The 19,324-nt window shown below is 43.6% G+C and overlaps 1 protein-coding gene across 1 annotated transcript; it reads left to right on the plus strand.

Moving 5' to 3' along the window:
• Positions 1-374: 374 nt before the first annotated feature.
• Positions 375-14,490, plus strand: LOC104910033 (serine protease 55). The gene is made up of 5 exons (XM_019613391.3): positions 375-528; positions 676-865; positions 2,155-2,402; positions 3,709-3,833; positions 13,390-14,490. The coding sequence occupies exons 1-5, from the start codon at positions 384-386 to the stop codon at positions 13,693-13,695; spliced, it is 1,014 nt and encodes a 337-aa protein (XP_019468936.2). The 5' UTR covers positions 375-383; the 3' UTR covers positions 13,696-14,490.
• The last annotated feature ends 4,834 nt before the right edge of the window (positions 14,491-19,324 follow it).

Raw genomic sequence — 19,324 nt, forward strand, 5'->3', positions numbered from 1 at the left:
AGATGAAAACCGATGCAGGACCAACAAATAAAGTCTTTGGAGAGAAAAAGGTGGTTTAAGAATGAAGGGCTACAGCCCAAGAAGTCCACTGCCGTGATACTCCATGAAATTCAGTCCAGCATGGTGTACTGACCAGTCTCTGTCATAACTAAAGCAAATGTGTGAGCTTTCCCTCATTGACAGTTGGACTAGATCTTGTAGGTCCTTTCCAACCTTGTGATTCTATGATTCTGTGATCGTCACAGAAGTGTAGCATCCAACTGTGATGTCAGCAGGACAAATGAATAGTGTGATATCACAGCCTGGCTGCCCCTGGCAGAGGGATGTGGCTGTGGAAGCATCACTGTCCTGAATATTGTGAAGAGCATTGGTCCAAGAGTGGGATGAAAATGCTTCTCTTTATTTCCTGGGTGTTAACTTCTCTAATCAGCAGCACCCATGCAGAAGATCTTTCCAGAGCTTATGTGTTCTTCAGAAGTCACCAGCCAATCAAAATGGCTGGTATCCAGTCTGCATACTCACACAACGGTAAATGCAGCTTTCCTGTCTCCTTCCTTGAACAAGTAGTAAGGATGATCAAGGATCAGTGCTTTCACCTACATCTTTCCCTTCTAATTTAGTAGCGTAGGCAATGCTGCAGGCATATGTGAGCAGTTCGTCTCATTTTGTACCCAGAGTGTGGCCTCCGACCATCTTTTGAGTCCTTTCTGTGGACTGGCAAGAGGATCACAGGTGGGAGATATGCCAAGGCTGGAGAGTTCCCATGGCAAGTGAGCATCCAGAGCAATGGGAAACACATCTGTGGAGGCAGCATAATCAGTGCGTTGTGGATCCTGACTGCGGCCCATTGCTTTGCAGATGAAGTGTGAGTACTTCTTTGCCTAGAGGAGGGCTGCAAGGTTAGCAAAAGGCTGGAGGGTAGAGGCTTAGGGGAGAGGATTAGGACATATGGGTTTTCTGATGTGGAGTAGAGAAGGCTGCGAGGAGACCTTGCTGATCTCTTCAACTTCCTAAGGAGGGGAACTGGGGAGGGAGATGCTGGTCCAAAATGTGCTTCAACTTTTTGTTAGTCCTGAAGAAATCAGATAGTTGAACTAGATGATTGTAGGTCAATTCCAACTCAAATATTATATTGTACTGCATTGTACTGCTTTATCCTATCCTATCCTATCCTATCCTATCCTATCCTATCCTATCCTATCCTATTCTTTCTACTCTATTCTGTTCTCTGTGCTCTACTTGGGGTAAAAAAGAACTGCCCAGGCATGATGGAACGATAACGCTGCTCTTCAGGATGTATGTCCTCGGGATCAAGTGCAAAATATATGTGATGGAGCCAGGAAAAGAACTCTGAGAGTAGTTTTTCTTTCTTTGGAGAAAGAAAAGAAGACCAGTTGTTGATCACAGGTGGCATTACAACAGGAATTTGCAAAAATCTTCATAACCGGAAGATCTAGAAGGCGAGTATACTGAAGGATGGTGTGAGCATCCTTCTGTAAATGGTCATGAAGTTGCTCTGCTGCCCCCCCTCCCCAAACTGTACATCAGCACATGTTGGTGTACCTTGTAAAAAGAGATATATTCCACTCCAATTTATCCTAAGCCCCAAATTACACTGGTATCATATAGCAAACACCTTTGCCTTACGGGTAGTCTGACATTAATCCAGCAGTTTCTGGACAAATCAACCCATGCAATGCCCAATGGAGCAGAATCCAGCCCTCCAAAATAAGGCAGGTCCAAGAGCCAGGACTGTTCAGTGACAAATGACCTGTGGCAACACAGCCTGGAGCAACTGACAAGGGACAGCGTGGTCATGGAGCAGCCAGCCCTGGGCACAGCTATCCTGAACACTTAGCTCTCCCCATCTGTTCATTAGCCGGGCTATTTAGAACTTGCTTGCATTCACTTTCTACCTCTTCTTCTGCTTCACCTGAAAGTTAGCTTTGCCTGGAAGTGAGGGATGATTTTTGTGATATTTGTAGCTAACCCACCCCTGGTATTTGCAGAAAACCACCCTACCCTGCTCAGGGAAAGGAGGCCCCAACCTTTATAACACAACGCCTTTCCATTTGCTCATGCATATACTATTTTTATGCATATTTTTATGCTCATGCATATACTTTTTTTTTTTTTTTTTTGTCTGTTTATAAGGCCACCAGATATTAAGATTGTAATGGGAGAAGTTGACCTTGACCTCCCACTGGAAGTACATGAGCCAAGAAAATTGATCCTCCATGAAGACTTTGACAGGATAACCTTGAAGCATGATATTGCTCTGATCATGCTCAACTATCCCATTGAATTCAGCAATGAGAAAATCCCCATCTGTTTTCCCTACATGGATGACATCAGTTCATGGCAACACTGCTGGGTTGCTGGATGGGGAATGATAGATGCAGGTGAGATTTTGCAGGGAGATGTATTTGCTAATGGAGGTTTTCATTCACTTAAAGCAGATGTTCTCCCTCTGGGAGAAGTTACCCACAATGAGCATGTATGCTCCAGTTGAAATCTTAGAACCCACCTTTGCTTTGCAAGAACTCAACCTTCTTCCTTGACTTTCTGAGCACCCAAAGTAAGGCAATTTCCAACCATGCTGGGAAATTTATGTTGGGTCTAAAGTGGTGTTGAATAAGAGAAATGAAGATTCAGGGTTGCCTTTGGCAAGATGCTTTTATTAAACATGTTGATTCAGTGGTTCTGACCACCCCCTTCTTGTACTATATTTGGAAAAGTAGATTACCATTACTAATTGTTCCATTCAAGCCCTAATGAAAGTAGCTCCAGCATTGATTGTGACCCAAAATGCCTATCCTGAGCAAATACCACCAAATAGCTAATGAGCTATTTCATTATTGGAAAGAAGTAATCAGGACAGAGTGGGTAGAGTGGTGCCTTGGGGCTTTAACAGTCCTTCCCTGATTCAGGAAGCTCATGTCCTATTTCATCCTTGCTATTCTGCTCTGTAGGGTTGCTATCTCCTCTCTGAACCTCTGTATTTTCTTTCTTATGCTTCATTCACTTCATATAACTGTAAATCAGAACACAAAGCTATGTTTTAATTGTGAGGGTCTTAGATTTCACTAAGGTAACATGCTCTTAAGAAACAGAAAAGCAGGGGCAATTCTGTGGAATTGTTCTGGCAGGATTCCACCTGCAGTGAAGTCTCTTTGCCAAGTGCATGGTGTGACTCATTTTGCTATGTGGTCAGGATGAATTTGCCTCTGCCATCCGAACTGCACCTTCTGGGAAGTTAGTGCACCCAGCCCTGGCATCCAGCTTTTCTGCCTGGGAGACATTTCAGAGGAAAAACTGGAGAAGCTGAGTTTGGCGAGCAGGATGTGCATTGGTGTGGCATGGGTCATACCAAAAAATATAACCTATTGTTCTAGCATGGATGAAAGCATGGTTGTTTTCTTGACTTTTGTAGGTAGACATCACTGAAATGTCATCTTGAGTGTCACCTGCCTGACTCCCTTTTGATTGCTGTCAATTAGACCTCAGCTAGACATACAGCCACCTCCCTGGAGATTCCTGTATTAAACCATTTTAATTTGTGGTCGCTTTTATGAAGGAGTTCCATGTTAGCTGGAAAAAGAGCATGCAGAATTTCTGTATTTGAAGAAATTACCTTTGAGTCTCATCTTCCTTAAAGTTCTGTAAAGTCTGATGAGCCTTCTCTTCTCACTTGCTTAACATCTGCAGTGTCAGCATCCACCATGCTGCAGAAAGCGAGGATGAAGCTCATCAGCCGGGAGGAGTGCTTGGACCAGATACCAAAGCTACCAGAGGATATGTTATGCATTGAGCTGGAGCAAGGATCCTGCCAGGTAAACCATCCCCCAGGATGGCTACACTGCCAGTGAGGGCACAGGGACATCCACGCTTCCCAAGGTTTCTTTGCATTAGGCCAGGGCAAGAAGCTCAAAGGCCAAGGACCTGCCTATCTGGTGTACAGCAAGTGCACATAGACCCTAACACCTTGGTACTCCTGGAGGTCAGTGGTGGTTGTACGGAGGTGGGAGCTCAGCAAAGCGTGGTCTGCTTTCTCCTCAGCCTTGGTACAGGCAGCACTGTTCTGTTACCAGGTTAAATACGGAAAGAAGACAGGCAGGTCTATCCAGGAGGGCCAAAGCAAAAAGAGTGGGTGAGAAAATGAGTCCAGGAGTGTTTAGTTTTTCTCTTGTGAGGTATTGGCACAGGCTGCCCAGCGCGGTGGTGGAGTTAACATCTCTGGAAGTGTTCAAGTATGGATGTCACACCAAGACACATGGTCTAGAGTGGTCACAGGTATGGGTTGATGGTTGGATTAGATGATCTTGTGGGTTTTCTTAGAAATGTGCCTGTGTTTGGAAAGGGACAGACAGACACTTGAACTTGTACAACTTCTTTCTGTAGGAATCCTTCATTGAGGGAAATAACACCCAGGACTCAAAGAGATCCTTGACTTTAAGGTACAGGCAGCAGGGACAGGGGTGTGGATTGATCATAGCTGGATAGAGAAGGGGAAGCTTTGCTTTGCAAAATCTATATTTTTGCTTTGATTTTTTTTTTTTTTTAACTTTGGAAAATAATTTTTGTTGATTAGCCAGAGAGTGTTTGCCTGTGAAGCCATTCATCTAGTGACTTTCACCTCCATTAAATTCAATCAAAACTGTAAGAAGAAAACTGCCACAGGATAACATTAACATGATTAAAGAATGCACTTCCCAGCCCAGCCTTAAGTTCTGCATTTGAATTATGCTGGTGCAACTGCAAGAGCACTTGTACCCAGCAAAACTAATCTGCTGCATTCAGAAAACTGACAAGGGTGCTATTTTGATCTACAGTAATGTTAGAGTAGTCTGAGAAATGAACTAGAAATGTGAGCTTTCCAAGCAGTCAAAGAACAGAGTGATTGGATGTATAATAATGCTCATAACCCAGCAAGTGCCCACTTTAGCAAAAGTTTGGCCAGATAGAAATGACTTGCAAGCTGAAATAATGAAAACAAGACTAGAATATATGCTAAGCTAGAAGTAGGGCTGTTCAGGGGTGAAACAGTGACATGACTTCTCATTGGGGCTTTCTAATTTTCTGGAGGGGAAGTATTTTACTGGTGGATGGTTTGATAGGGTTTGGGTGGGGAAGGTTGGAACCAGATGGCAGAGGAGTTGGAACTGAATGATCTTTCCAATCCAAACTATGCTATGGTTCTGTGACTCTATGATTCTGTGACTTTGGCCTTGCTAGGCTGGTACAGAAGTCTAGTGTTTTGCTCATAGTAGACTGCTGGATAAGGAAGTGGTAAAGTAGGTCCCAGAATGATATTGGCTCTGCAGGAAGATATACTGCACCAAGTCCAATTTATCGAGCTATTCTTTTCCAGACAGGATTTTGTTTCAAATGAAAAAGAGTCCAAATCTCAAAATGCCTAAGTCCTTTACAAAGTGAGAGGAACTTCTCTGGACAGCTCTGCAGGAAGCCTTACTTTATCACACCAACATACATCTGTATTTTGGGGGACCCAGATGGGATTAGTAGCATTGCTTGTGGCTTGGGGTTTGAGGTTATTGGATGGGATTGGGTAAACTCTGGGTGATGGGGTGATAGAAGAAGAACTCCTTTTATATTTTAGCCTCCTGTCCATGCTTCTAAGTGTAGGTCCTGCCCATGTACCTGGAAAAAGATATAGAAGGGAGAAGGGTGCCTTGGTTCACACCCAGAGTTAGGCTACGATGGGAAAGTTGCATCTAAACCACAGGCTGTTAGTCCTCATGATCTGATCTGGATCCAAAGGATTACCATGCTTGACCTTTACTCTGTGTACCACTTGTGTGATGGATTTTCCCCATTGCAGCAAGCTTGTTTTGTACGAGCAACCAGAGCCACATAGATATCTTCACCAAAGTGTCATGTAAAAGTTTTATTCTACTGATAAAACTTGGTATACTCCTTGATATGTGGCACAGGTCATGAATCGAAAGGCTAAGACTGTTTCACTAGCTGCCATCATTGTATTACTAGAGCATAACTAATTTGTGGATCACTGACTGTATTCCAATAGTAATCCAAGGAGATAAAATAGAAAAGCTCCCGAGTATTTATATTTTTAAAAAAATCTATTCACTTAAAAAAGAAAAATCTATTGTATGCCAATTTCTAAGCGGTTCTTCAGACAAATATATAGATTGACCATGAATTAACACTAACAAGATCTATAGTTGACTTATAGTTCTATTTAGTCATAAAAATTAGCATTAACAGATGTTCATGGAGTACAAGTGCTAAAGAACAGACACTAGAGTTGGCCCATGTGTTATTTTTTTGTGTGCTATGTTTCTTCTCTGACCTCATGAACCTTAATTGATGTCTAATTCCTTGCTTTCTCAAGCACCTTTTGTTAGGCCCTGATGCAATAGTAACTTGAACAATAATTAGAGTATAAGGGACTTGCAAAGCAAATGCCTCTTCAATCTCTTGCCTACCAGACAAAATTCATTAAATGACCCAATTATGTTTCAGAGAGGTTCTGCAAGTGAGGTTCTGTGGAGGTAGCTCGAGATGTGGTGATTAGGATGGCACTTGCTGGATGTTGCATTTAATGTACATTTCAGATCCAGGATAGACTTGCAGAAGAGTGAACCACTGTGGGTCCAGAAACAGGCTGTAGGATTATTCCAATTCATCTTCACTGTTCCCTCCTCCCATGCTGTGTTGGGCAGGTGCCAGAGCCCTGGCACAGGGAGCAGAGAGCTGTGGAGTCTCCTCCTTGGGGATCTCCCAAAGCAGCTGGCTGTGGTGCTGGGCACCCTGCTCTGGGTGGTCCTGCTGGGGCAGCAGAGAACAGAGGGATGCAGGGATGCTCCTGACCCTAACCATTCCGGGATTCTCTGAATGGCTCTGTAGCTTTTGGGATGCTAAGGCCTCTCACACCATGTAGCTATAGCCATAGCAGTAGTTCTTTGGTGAGATTTATCTGATAACATGAAATGTCTCTTCTACAGCTATTTGCAACTAGCCAGTCATATTTCTATTAATGGGGATAAAAAAAAAGTGATTTTGAATGTGTGATTCATTTGAATCGTTTCAAACATCTGTTTTAAAATGAGGTAAATCCCTGTAGGAGCACTGATCACTCAAGCTCACAGGCGGAGACACGGCTCCAAGGCAGGACAGTTCCCTACAAGGAAGTCTCCAGCGTAGTCTTAGATATTCCAGGATCCATGGGGAAGTTTTTCACAGAGAGGACAGTAAGACCCTGGCACAGGCTGCCCCATGTTGTTACCCAGAGCATGGAGGTGCTCAAGGCCAGTTTGGATGGGGCCATGGGCAGCCTGACCTGCTGCCTGATTTAGTGGTTGGCAACCCTGCCCAAAGCAGCAGGGTTGGAACTTGATGATCTTTGAGATTCCTTTCAAACCAAGTCATTGTATGATTCATTCTGTGATCCTGTGATATCCTCATGGCATCCAGCTGTCCCCGTTTTGAATCATATCCCACTGGTGAAAACATGATTGGGCAGGGAGCTTGGCATTTGCTCTGGAACCCCCTTGCAGTTGTGATATTTGTTTGCAGCTGCCCTCCCACTGCGCCTAAGAGTGAGAGCTAAACCCATATAGTAGTAACCAGAATATCTTGCATCATTTTACAAGCTCTTTCCTCCTTTTGCTTGTGCTAACGAGGCTCAAGAACTGTGAAGGAAAACTTGTGAAATGATTTTTTAAAGAAAAGGTCTGCAAATGAAACTTGGCTTCATGCAGGTAAATGGTCACAGAAACGAGGCAAAGGCCACAAACCAAGAAAACCTGTTCAAATCCTGCAGCTATTAAAAATATACACACGGAGGTGGATGGATGATGGTGTGATTGTGGTCTGTAGTTGTGGAGAGTATATGCGTGAGATCTGAGGTCATAGGCTCTTTTGTCTATCAATAGGAAGTCTCCTGGGGACTGGCACTGGAAGCTAGCCATATTTCAACTCTAAGTTGTTACTAACAAGACAATATTGCTTTACTGTTGCACCTTAAAATTGAAGAGAGTTACCCACTCATATGTCTCATGATAGATTCTCCACCACAGGACAATTGCTATCATGTCAAGGTGTAGGGTAGTTTTTTCTTTTTTCCACAGAGTATGATGAGTTTAAATAGGATGGTGTTATGAAAAAAAAAAACGGAACAAAACAGTTGAAAGACATTTTTGCTTTTACAATCTGTTACATTTGCTTCTAAAGAGTGCTTTGATGTGCAGCTTATAAGAATTAGAATATTTTCTTGTGTCCCATGGCTTGGTAGAGCTTTCATCAACTGATCATTTTATCATATGGGCAGGCAAGGGAACACATGCAAGCTGTAGTGGCTTATTTCTTCCATCTATGAAAGCCGTTCCTTCCTCTGGCAAGAGATGCTCGTGGTGCCCCACACCTCTACTAGAGTTTTGGTCTTTGGTCCCTCAAACTGAAGCTGCTTGGTTTGCATGAATGGGATCCGGCATTATTTGGATGGAGATCTGGGGGGGTGGTGCAGCAGAACATCTCTGGATCCAACTGAACAGAAAACCCAGTGAGCACTTGTCCTTGGAGTGGGGTGACAGCTGCAGTGATTCAGAGCAGCCTCTTCTCATTCAATTATACAGTGTGAGTCAAGCAGCTTTCAGGGGAAGTCATGACTCACAGATAGATTCCAATTCTTTGAAGGAGTTGACAAGCATGTGGCAGAGGGTGATCTAGCTGATATAACGAACCGAGATACCCAAAATTCTTTTAATGAGACTTCTCATGCGTGGCTCATGCAGAAAGTGAGATGTCACTAAGTGGACGGGCTTTGGTTTGAAAGGGAAGCAGCATGGAGGAAAGGTTTGTTGGGAGAAAGGGCTCTTGAGGGGAGTCCCACTGGGATCCATGCAAGGAATTGTGTTGCACAGGGAGGACTGATGCTGAGAAGACAAAGCTGGATGATGCCACAACACTATCCAAAATGGTCAAGATTAAAATGGACTGTGCAGAGGTGCAGGAGGAGCTCATTATTCTCAGTGTCTGGAGGTTAAAACAGCAGATGCAGTTCACTGTTGATAAGGGCAAAGTAATGAATACAGGGAAAAGCAACTCCAGCTGTACACATGCAATAATGGGCTCTAAATTAGCTATTACCATGTAGGAAGATCTCAGAGTGACTGTGGATAGTCCTTCAAAAGCATCAGCACGAGGTTCTGTAGAGGTCAAAGAGGCAACAAGAGCATAATGAGTTATTAGGAAAGGAACAGGTAGTAAAACAAACACATATTATACTAGGGCAGTAATCTTGGAGGCCTACATCATGTGCTGATTGCAGTTCCCATCCACTTCATCTGAGAAGGAAGGTAGTGTTAGAAAGGAGAGTACAGTGGGAAGAGCAGGGACATGGAACAGCTTCTTGCAGGAAGGGAGATAGCAAAGCACGACTCGGAGGCTTGTCAGATGTCAGATGAGAGTATGACACAGATTTCTAAAGTCATGAACAGCACTGGCTGTTCTCTTGTCACTGTCATTCAAAACATGTGAAGGATGGGGAATCCAGTGACTGTGTCAGGCAGCAGACTCAAAGCAGGGAGAGGAAAGTGCTTTTTCATCCAGCAGATAATTAAACTATGGAGCTCACTGACCAGGATGTTGCGGGTATTTATCCTAAGGGATAAATGAATTCAAAAAGCAATTAGATAACTTCCTGGACAAAGATCTCTCCAAAGGCTATTAACCACTGTGATGTAAATACAACTCTGTAAGCACTTGCCCTGCTTCTCATTCTCCTTCCCAAGCACTTGCTACAGACATCAGTCAGAGACAGGAGTCTGATTCCCATGGGTCTTTGGTCAGATGCATTATGGCCACCTTTACTCACTGCCACCATGGCTACTAATGAACATCCCTGTGGAGAGTAAGGCCTTCTTTTTTCCCCATTTTCCAAAGAGGAAATGGAGGGACAGAGCAGATGGAGGCTCTCATCTGGGATCTCGAAGGGATCCCATGAGAGAAGTCCAGGTGCCCTGTGTTACCTGATTTATCTTTGACACCTGCACGATAAAAAATGGCCATGGCATCCTTTCTTCTACATTCCCTTAAAGATAGTCTGTTCACAGTGAAGCAGCTGAAGAAATTCTCTCTTTGCAAAAGCCTTTACTTCCTGCAGCCAGGGCAGCTCTAATGGCAAATCTTCTTATTCACGTGCTGATTCTCTCCAATTTACGCAGAGCTTACAGTATGAAAATGAAACCAGCAATGACTTGCAAGGGTTGTGCATCCATCTAATGAGTATCAGATGGGTTGATCTCCCTCCCCCAGAGCTTCTCCCAGCTCAGACAATTTATGTGGCTGAATATGTTTGTTCTGATCAATTACCATTTTGCAGACACAAATACGAAGGGAAGAATACGCTCTTGCTCCAAAGCCCACTAAAGTCAGCAGAAAGGCTCTTGATGTTTACAGGAAGACTTTGGCTGTGGTTGAAAGGATAAAACTTTTTATCAGCCTCAGCGAACAAAGTGCCTTGTTAGTCTGTGACAATTGTTACACAACCCAGAATTATTTACCAGCTGCTATATCTTTGCTCTCACCTCTCCTAATGGGAGGATTAACACATTGCTGTGGAAGGCATGTGTTCAGCAGCATCTGATTTGACAGTGTTACCTTTCACTCGTTCATCAGTTGATAAGAAACATGCAACAGAAGTGAAGATGCTATTTCCAGTGATTTTGCTGTCCAGAAACTTGCCTGTGGGGCTGAAGAGCAGGAGTAGCTATCTGGAGTGTTGCTGACCAGAAGCATTTCACCACCGGGTTTCAATACATTCTTCAGTCTTCAGGGTAATTCATTAAATTAGTGCTACTGGAGACATCAAGGAGGTGAGATAATTGTACCAGCACTCAACATTCCTTTGTACCATTATCTCCTACACAAGGATAGAAAATGCTAGGCCAAAATTTGTTGAGAGCTTAAGGTGGATAGAGGGCTATTCAGAAGTGCCCAAGAGCTGGGCACTTATTTTCTCTGTCTTTAGCCCTGTAAAAATCAGGCTCCTGATTCAAATGAGGTACTGCTATAATTAAGTAGAAAGGATGATTTATCCCTCTTTTTGATGGACATGTAAGTTAAATAGCTGAAGTTGAGAGAAGTAGCACCTCCTCTTGCACTCATGGCACAGACCATCTCAGTCCACGTGGAAAGGTGCCTGAATTAGGATTTGGGTCCCAGGGGTGTGTGGATTAGAGAAATGGATTTACATTGCCTAACTCTCTCTCTGGGAAGCTTTTAAATCACTCTTCACAGCTGACAGCTCTCCCTTTCCTGACCAACTGGTTGGAGAACAAAGCAAACACAGCTAAGGAGGAAAACAGGAAATCATCTCATTTGAAAGGAAAACTGCACGATCAATAGCTTTGAATAGGGATTCCTGGCTCTGGCTCCTGGTTCTGCCATTGCCTTGTGCAAATCCCATCCCTTCTCTGCCTCTACAAAATGTGATAAGACTTTTCCCCCAGGGATAGTCACAAGGAGTCAGGAATTAACTAGCGTCAAATTGTGTAAGTGCCCTGGGAGAAAGATCCATTGCAAGTGTGGATACCCTCCAAAACTGACAGTGTGAGATAGATCCACTCTGCAGATGGTGGAAGCACTGCTGTGCAGAGGACAGAGCTCTGGCACAAGGAGCAGAGAGCTGTGGGGTCTCCTCCTTGGGGATCTTCCAAAGCCCCTGGCTGTGGTGCTGAGCACCCTGATCTGGGTGGCCCAGCTGGGGCAGGGAGGGACCAGAGGGACCCAGAGGTGCATCCAGCCCCTCTGCATTTGGTGATTCCGTCATTCTTGGATTCTGTGTGCAGGGGCTCTGCCAGTACTCACGTCTCTCATACTGAGAGATACCAACACGGTGCACCCCAACGTGTCACTGATGAGAGCTCTGCAGCCACGACTGTGTCACTCTCACTCTTCCGTCTTCATTTATCTTCCTGTAGGAGGCTCAAAGTGCCTTCCTTTTGCTACCAGGATAATAAGTTTGGCCTGTACCTACCCTGAGGGAATTAGCAGTAACATTCCCATTAATTTAATTGCTCACACAGCTTAGAAGATGCTCATTCATTCAAACAGGATGGCGTCACCCAGAGCACTGATAATGCTTGGGTCCAAGGTCACTGTAGGGTCACTGTGAATCACACCAGTTCTTGGCCAAAACAGAGTTGAGAAATGCCTTTTGATTCTGACTTTGCAAAGGGCCCAACGCCACTGTTTGAGGTACAGACACATAGCTGTAAGAACAGCACTTCAAAGCAAACAGTGTTGGATGCTGAAGAAACATGTGCTCTGCCTTTATCTTTGCTTTTTTCCTCTCCTGTTTACGTGTTGAATAAAAAAAAAAAAAAAAGGAAGATAAATGCGTGATGAGCCTTGATCATCCATTTGATAAAATGAGCAGGAATTCTGCCACAAACTTTAGTTAGTGCTGATGAGTTGCATAGAATCACGGAGTCGTAGAATCAAGAAGCCTGGAAAAGACTTCTAGGGTCACCTAGTTCAATCATCAACCCATCACCATGATGCCCACTAACCATGTCCCTCAGTGCCACATCTACTGTAGGGAACCTGCTTTAGCAGGGGGTTGGACTTTTTTTTCTTGAGGCCCCTTCCAACTCCCACTGTTCTGTGATTCTGATCTCCATGGTTCTTGACCAGCTCGAGGGACAGTGACTCCTCTACCTCCCTGGGCAGCTTGTGCCGATATTTGATCTCACTCTTTCTGAGAATAATTTTTTCCTAATATCCAACTCAGTATTGCCCTATTGCACTGGGCAATACAGCCAATTCTCTATTAATTGATAAAAATTAGCTTACTGTAGCTGCTGTGGCAAGGGAGTCCATACGTGGGTGTTAGAGATAATTCTCAAACCAGTGAACAAATTTTCCCCAGGAAAGTTGGCTGTCTTGGGAAACATGTTTGCATTGAATTTCTTATTGGCCACACGAGGTACCGGAGACAGGATAGAAAAAATATTGGAACCCACTGTAGAATGAAACTACCTTATGTAGAGCATGGGCTGTACACTATGTAATTGTCAAGAGGAGTGTTGTATGTGGCTGGGTACATTTTGTGCTGGTTTCTTTTCCCTAAAAGGTTGTATTCAGAGGCCATATAGGCAACAGAATGTCCTCTTGGCTTTCAAGCAAGGACATTCCTCTTCATAGGGTGGCTGCAAAGGGCATTTGAGATCTTGTAAATGCTACAAGGAATCTCAGATCTAAGCTGTGATATTTTGAGTCCCTGTTCCTCCAAGTCCTCATGAGTTTGGAATGGAGTTTGATTTTCCCAATCAGCGTCTGAGATGCAGATGTTATGAGAGACCTGAGGTTTGCTTCTGCTCTAATGCCTTTCTTATGCTGTAGGTGGACAGTGGGGGACCCTTGGTTTGCAGCTACTCGAACACCATGAAGTGGTTTCAGGTCGGCGTCATCAGCTGGGGAGACAGTTGTGCAGCAAGGCCATATTATCAGTTCTACACTTCTGTCTACAACTACTATGAGTGGATCAAGACTGAGACAGCCATGATGGGGAAACCTTTCTTAATCGAAGGCATGGCTAAACATGTTGTGAGTACCACAGATGTTCATCCTGAGTCTAAGGCTCAGCTGGTGTTTCTTGAGTCTGCTGTCCTTTTATTTGCTTCTCTAGTGGCAATTGGATTACTCTAGAGCAATTTTTTCAAAACATAATAAAAGTCAGAACAACTGTCTTCTTCTTTTGCTTCAGAACCATGAAGTTGTATCTCAGGTCAGCATGCTCCATCTCACTGAGGTGGATACAGACAGCCAAGCGAGATGCTGCATTCAGACTAGAGGGTGATATTGGGCTGGAGACTTGAAAGGAGAGAGCCAGGACCCAGATTTTCCAGACCAAGAGGGTTACATTCGGCTCAATCATTTGCTAACTCAGAAGAAATGTCAAGATGCAGCACCTCAAGGAGAGCTGAAACCTTAAGAGAGATCTTAGCTCACTCGGTTGCAAATTAGTTTAGCTATGAGATAACTCTGAGTTAACGTATCCTACAGCTAACTATCAGTTCATAGAATCATAGAATATCTTGAGTTGGAAGGGACCCATAAAGCTCATTGAGTCTAACTCCTGGCTCCACCCAGCACCACCCAAAAATCAAACTATATGGCTGAGAGGGCTAATATGTCTTCAGTCTTCAAGTTGGACCAAACTAAGATTTCCGGATCAGGGTGGTGTGTTGAGCTGCTGGAAAGTGACTACGTGTCGAACTCATCTATATCTCCTTAAGTTAGAGAAAGGACAAGAAAGCCATTGGACAGTGTTGGAAGCTGTAGATTCATCTAACTGGTTGGTCTTATTGATCTGGGTTGCAAGCGGTACCTTGTGTTTCTAAAGAAACTAGGGAAAGACTCTGGCTGGCTGGAAGGAACTGCTCCTGAGTGTCCAAAAAAATGCTGTCTTCAGAAGTCCCTTGTTTTAGTAATAAGCCAAAACTCATCCCTTACAATAAATAAATAAGTTAAATCAAAAGGAAATTGCCTTCTTTTTTTCTCTGCTGAAGGCCTGTTACATGCATTTCTGAGACGTCTGCTTCCCAGTTTGAACTGGGACTGAGCTGGTTCTTCACAGAATGCTGCCCTACACTCTTCAGGAACCAGGTGTGGTGTAAAACGCTTCCTGCTTTTCACAAGGAGGTTGCTCTTCTTAAGAGTGGTGGGGAAGAAGGCAAGCAGCAAGGTCTCCTTCATGTCCCACCTTTGCAACAGCATAAAAGCACCTGTAATTTGCAGCGATGATAAAACTCAGTGACTGTGCAATGGGACAGAACCTCACAAATTGGTTTTAATTACCTTGATATTTTCTGGCTAGCTGATAGAGAAGGCTTGTAAATGAGAATTTATTCATCTACCTTAAGCTAATGCAAACCCATCTTGGCATAAAAGTCAGACTTCATTTTCTGTGTTATCTGAGCAGAAAATAATGCTTAATTATTATTAGTTCTGAGTAATGCTTATGAAAATTGTTGCACATTAATTTCACATGGCTGACTGGCTAATGGATGCATAAGGGTCTTGTAACCCTTTGCAAAAAGACTAATAAAAGCTAAAAACAAGGAGAATATATTACTGTAGCAGCTATTAGTAGTAGACGCTGTCTGCTGGCATTAATACCTATATTTATTTTCCTTTCTATTAATAATATATCAACAGATTCTAGAAGCTATGGCAGAGGCTGGACATCAGGAAACGTTTTCTAATGCTGCAATCTATTTGACTACAGAACTGTTTCCCCCAGAGGAAATGAGAGATGTCCTACTGCTTGAATTGTGTTAGTGTAGGGGTTGTATGAAGCACTCTTGTCTGCAGCACAAGGCATGAGGAAAGCCTGCTCTTACAGGGATCTGCAGAAAGACTCAGTCAGTCTTTTCCCCCAGCAGCATTTGCAAAGTGATAGCGGTCTGTGTAAATGAGGGCAAGGCTCCTGAGTGATTACAGCTGCTCACTTACTGGGTAGCCTTAGGGAAAGTCAGTATATGCCACGTGCCTCAGTTTCCCTGTCTGTGAATTGAGTTAATGACATCGATTCACTTGGCTTCACTTCAGAAAAGCACATTCTATGAGCAAAGACCAGCTACAGAGCTGCAAAGTCACAAACAGCAGAAGCTTTTCCTCCCTATTTAAATCATCAGAGAATTCATTCAACTAAATTAATCTTGGCCCCTACACTGCTGCTCAATTATTAGGGCGAGCAACAAAATATTTGACTAATATTTCTATGCCATTAGTAGGTCTGATGAAAACTTGTAGAAATGCCTATTTCTCAGCAAGGTGTTTGTATTTTGAGAGAGCACACCGCTTTCATCACGGTTTTGATGGGAGTGTGGTAAAGTCACACGAAATCAGAATGCTGTTTGTCTTTGTCATTAACACTGTAGTGTGACCCAATCATTTTTAAGCCTCATAGTACTTCTGTGCTGTTTCATATTCTATAGAATTCTGCCATTACGGGTTTAGACAATCTCAGTGGAAAATTTCTAAACACAACTATCTCAGCTTTTATATTTCAGGCTATTGTTTGGGATGTTCATTTCTTATCTTAATTTGCAGCTTGTTTCCTATTACCCTCTTCCTCACATCTAGATGGGCTAGTGGAGAACACAGATCTACAGGCAGAGCAAAAGAAATGTACCTGGTGAAGAGAGACCTCTTTTCTGTGAAGGAGATAAGAGCAAAGGCACCTCCCACGAACGTCAGTGGCAACAATTTAAAAGCCAATATAACAACAAAAAAATTGGCTTAGTTCTGTAGGATTGAAGGCCTCTATATATTCATGTGTGTTAGGGGGTGTTGAGTGAAAAAGCATCCGTGGATATGACAAAAGTCATTGGTCAGCTCTTCCATCTGTGACTTCTACTGATAATACAGTATAGTAGTTCTGCAAACTTCAGAACACAGAGGACCAGCATCAGTTCACACACTGACCATAACTTGCTAAGCAGCCTCTGGACAAGGCTTTTTTCAAACCAAAAGCTCAGTTTACCTGTCTGTAAACATGGGAATGATTTAAAAAGCCAAGAATGTCTCTTGAGATGCACCATTTGTGGTATTGATTAATCTCTTTTATTAACTAAACTGAGGATATGGGACAGAAAATACCAGTGAGCAGAACTGAACTGCTTGATATGTTCAACAACTGCAGAAGCAAAAAATGGTGTTAGACTACAAACTTACTTTAAATATGTGTATTGAGGTCTGGAGACAGCTTGACTTAAGGCTGAATACAGATGGAAGCTGATAGTCCTTGACTTACTAAATTAAGCCACTGACATTCCTAAATACACCCCAAAAACATAACCTTGCCTTTCCCTGCCATGTGTGAATGTTCAAGCATTCAAGCATGTTACGTCCATCCTTTGCATGATGGCTGTGCTTGCTCACCTTGATGAAACATGTCTTCTGCCTGCCTGGAAGGTTTTGCTCAGTTGCCATTTTTACTCTTTGAGCAATTCATTGCCAGGTAAATCCCTCTGGTTTTAGCTTCCCATGACAGTGCAGTCACACTGCTGACCATTGGTGGCTTGGCTATGCCATGTTTGAGCTGCCCATGCACCTCAAAGAGCACCACCTTGGCCAAATCTGGGGAGTTCACACTCCTTTGCTGTTCTGCCATTGGTGTGCACAATTCCTCATGTTTATCACAGAATCACAGAACCAACATTGGAAAGACCACTCAGATCATCTGGTCCAAGCATCAACCCATGCCTTACAAAATGAACCAGCCAGCAGCTGGTTTCACTGCGTTCTATACTATCATGCAAAAACCTCTGAGTATTTCCTACTATCTGTGTTGAAAGTATCTGCCTTCCATATTCTTCTCTGAGAGGTGTCCTGTGTGTGCTAACGCTTTTTATATTCACAACCAGTTGCTTTCTGAGTGTCTCATCATGACTCATTCCTTCAAGGGCTTTTTAATATGCAATACACTTCGTTCCCGCAGCCCAGACCACTAAATGATTTAGTGTGTGACTACAGTGGAGAGCTCTGCTTTTGACTCTTCTTCTGGGGAAGGTGAGCTTCAAGGCACCACGGGAAAGTAAAAGCTCCTCTTCCTCAAGGCTTATGAATTCATGATATGTATTAAAACAGAATTTGAAGACATTAGTCATGAAGTAACCAACTCCAGGCCTAACTCGCCTGCCTCCAAATTAGGGAATGAGGAAGAAAGGATGGTGTGATGGGTTATGCACTGAATGCAGGCACAGGGGCATGAATTCATCTCTGCAGCAACCCTGTTCAATCCTAGAGGATATCCAGAGGGTTGCACGTGAAGAGGTCAAAGTCTTGAAACTTGAGTCAATCCATTGTGAGCCATCTGAAATTCCTTTGAAGAACTATCATTTGGAGAAGAGAGCTTTGGTGTCATGATAGAAGAGAATTTGGACTTGTGCTTTGAGTGCATTCTGCCTACAGATGGGGATGCATTTTCTAACCACCGTTGTGAAAAGCGTTGCTTCAAGCCGTTTTTGAGGCATTTAGGAAAAAGAAAACTGAGAGCTTTCACTGAAAAGGGTTGTCTAAAGCAAAAATTTGGAGAACAGCCTTGTTCTGAATAGAATCATCAAAAGGTCCATGGGAAAAATAAGAGCTGAACTGTAGACTATGAGCATGAGTTTACAAACAGCCCCTGAAACAGCATGATGGGCTGGTGGTCTGCACATTCCTTTATTTCAAGGCACCCTAATAATTTGCCTTGATTTACAACTTCCTGGCCAGAGTCTCAAGCTAAAAGTGACACTATGCAGAGCAGAAATCTTTGTTAGGACAGGAGGGGACCCCAAGAGGGATGTAGCACTGGGGAAGTGATGAGAAACCCCCCCAGCCATTGGAGTGTCACTGCCCCAGACACGCTCACAGCAACTCCAAGGAGGTGGAGTGTGAAGCTGAAGGTGGTTGTGTAGGGGAGCATGAAGAATCACTAAGTGTTTATTCGAGGCGGGCACAGTTGCAACAAGAGAGTTGTTTTGCGGATGAGCAAGCATCTGTTGCTCTGTTTGCACGACTGGTAACGGTAGAATGAAGCTATTCGTGCAGAATGGAGCCTCCCAGCAAATGCATGTTATCACATCCCAGGCGCCTGGGATGTGGGTTCAGGGTATGCTGCCACTTGCAAATTCACCCGCTTCCAATGCCCGATGTTTGAACCTGCTTCCCTGAGGAACCTGACAGAAGGGAACATAATTCACTCCAGAATCCCCTGCATACAGATGCATGATCTTTCAGTGTCCTTTGTTGGCTGTTTTTCTAAGTGCCACAAGGACCTTCATACTGGGTCTGACATGGGATGGAGTTTTCTAGCTAGTTTTCTTCATAGCAGCTTGTATGGTGTTCTGTCTTAGATTTGTGATCAAAACTGTGTTAATAACACACTGATGTTTTAACTGTTGCTAAACTCTGCTTGCACAGCATCATGGCTTCCTCTGCTTCTCATGCTTCTCAGTGAGCAGGCGGGGGGGTGCACAAGGAGCTGGGAGGGGACAAGCCAGGACAGCAGACCCTAACAGAACAAAGAGATATTTCACGCCATATGATGTTATACCCAGCATTAAAAGACAGTGGAAGAAAGAGAAAAGGGCCACATCCAGGATTCTGGCATTTGTCTTCGTAACTATTACACATGATGGAACCCTGCTTTCCTGAAAATGATTACAATTACACCTGCTGACGAGAAGTGATGAATGAATTCCTTACTTTGCTTTCCTCACATGCACCACTTTGCTTCACTTGTTCAACTGTCTTTGTCCCAACCTATGGGTCTTCTTTTTCCTTT

The sequence above is a fragment of the Meleagris gallopavo genome, chromosome 2 (assembly GCF_905368555.1).
Source record: "Meleagris gallopavo chromosome 2, MGAL_WU_HG_1.1, whole genome shotgun sequence".
NCBI lineage: Eukaryota > Metazoa > Chordata > Aves > Galliformes > Phasianidae > Meleagris > Meleagris gallopavo.

What these genes read in the sequence shown, in the direction of transcription:
- LOC104910033 (XM_019613391.3), top strand. Translation starts at nt 384, where the DNA reads ATGAAAATGCTTCTCTTTATTTCCTGGGTGTTAACTTCTCTAATCAGC. An exon ending in GTCTGCATACTCACACAACG is followed by an intron (nt 529 to 675) that starts GTAAATGCAGCT and finishes TTTTGTACCCAG; the next exon opens with AGTGTGGCCTCCGACCATCT. An exon ending in ATGGGGAATGATAGATGCAG is followed by an intron (nt 2,403 to 3,708) that starts GTGAGATTTTGC and finishes TAACATCTGCAG; the next exon opens with TGTCAGCATCCACCATGCTG.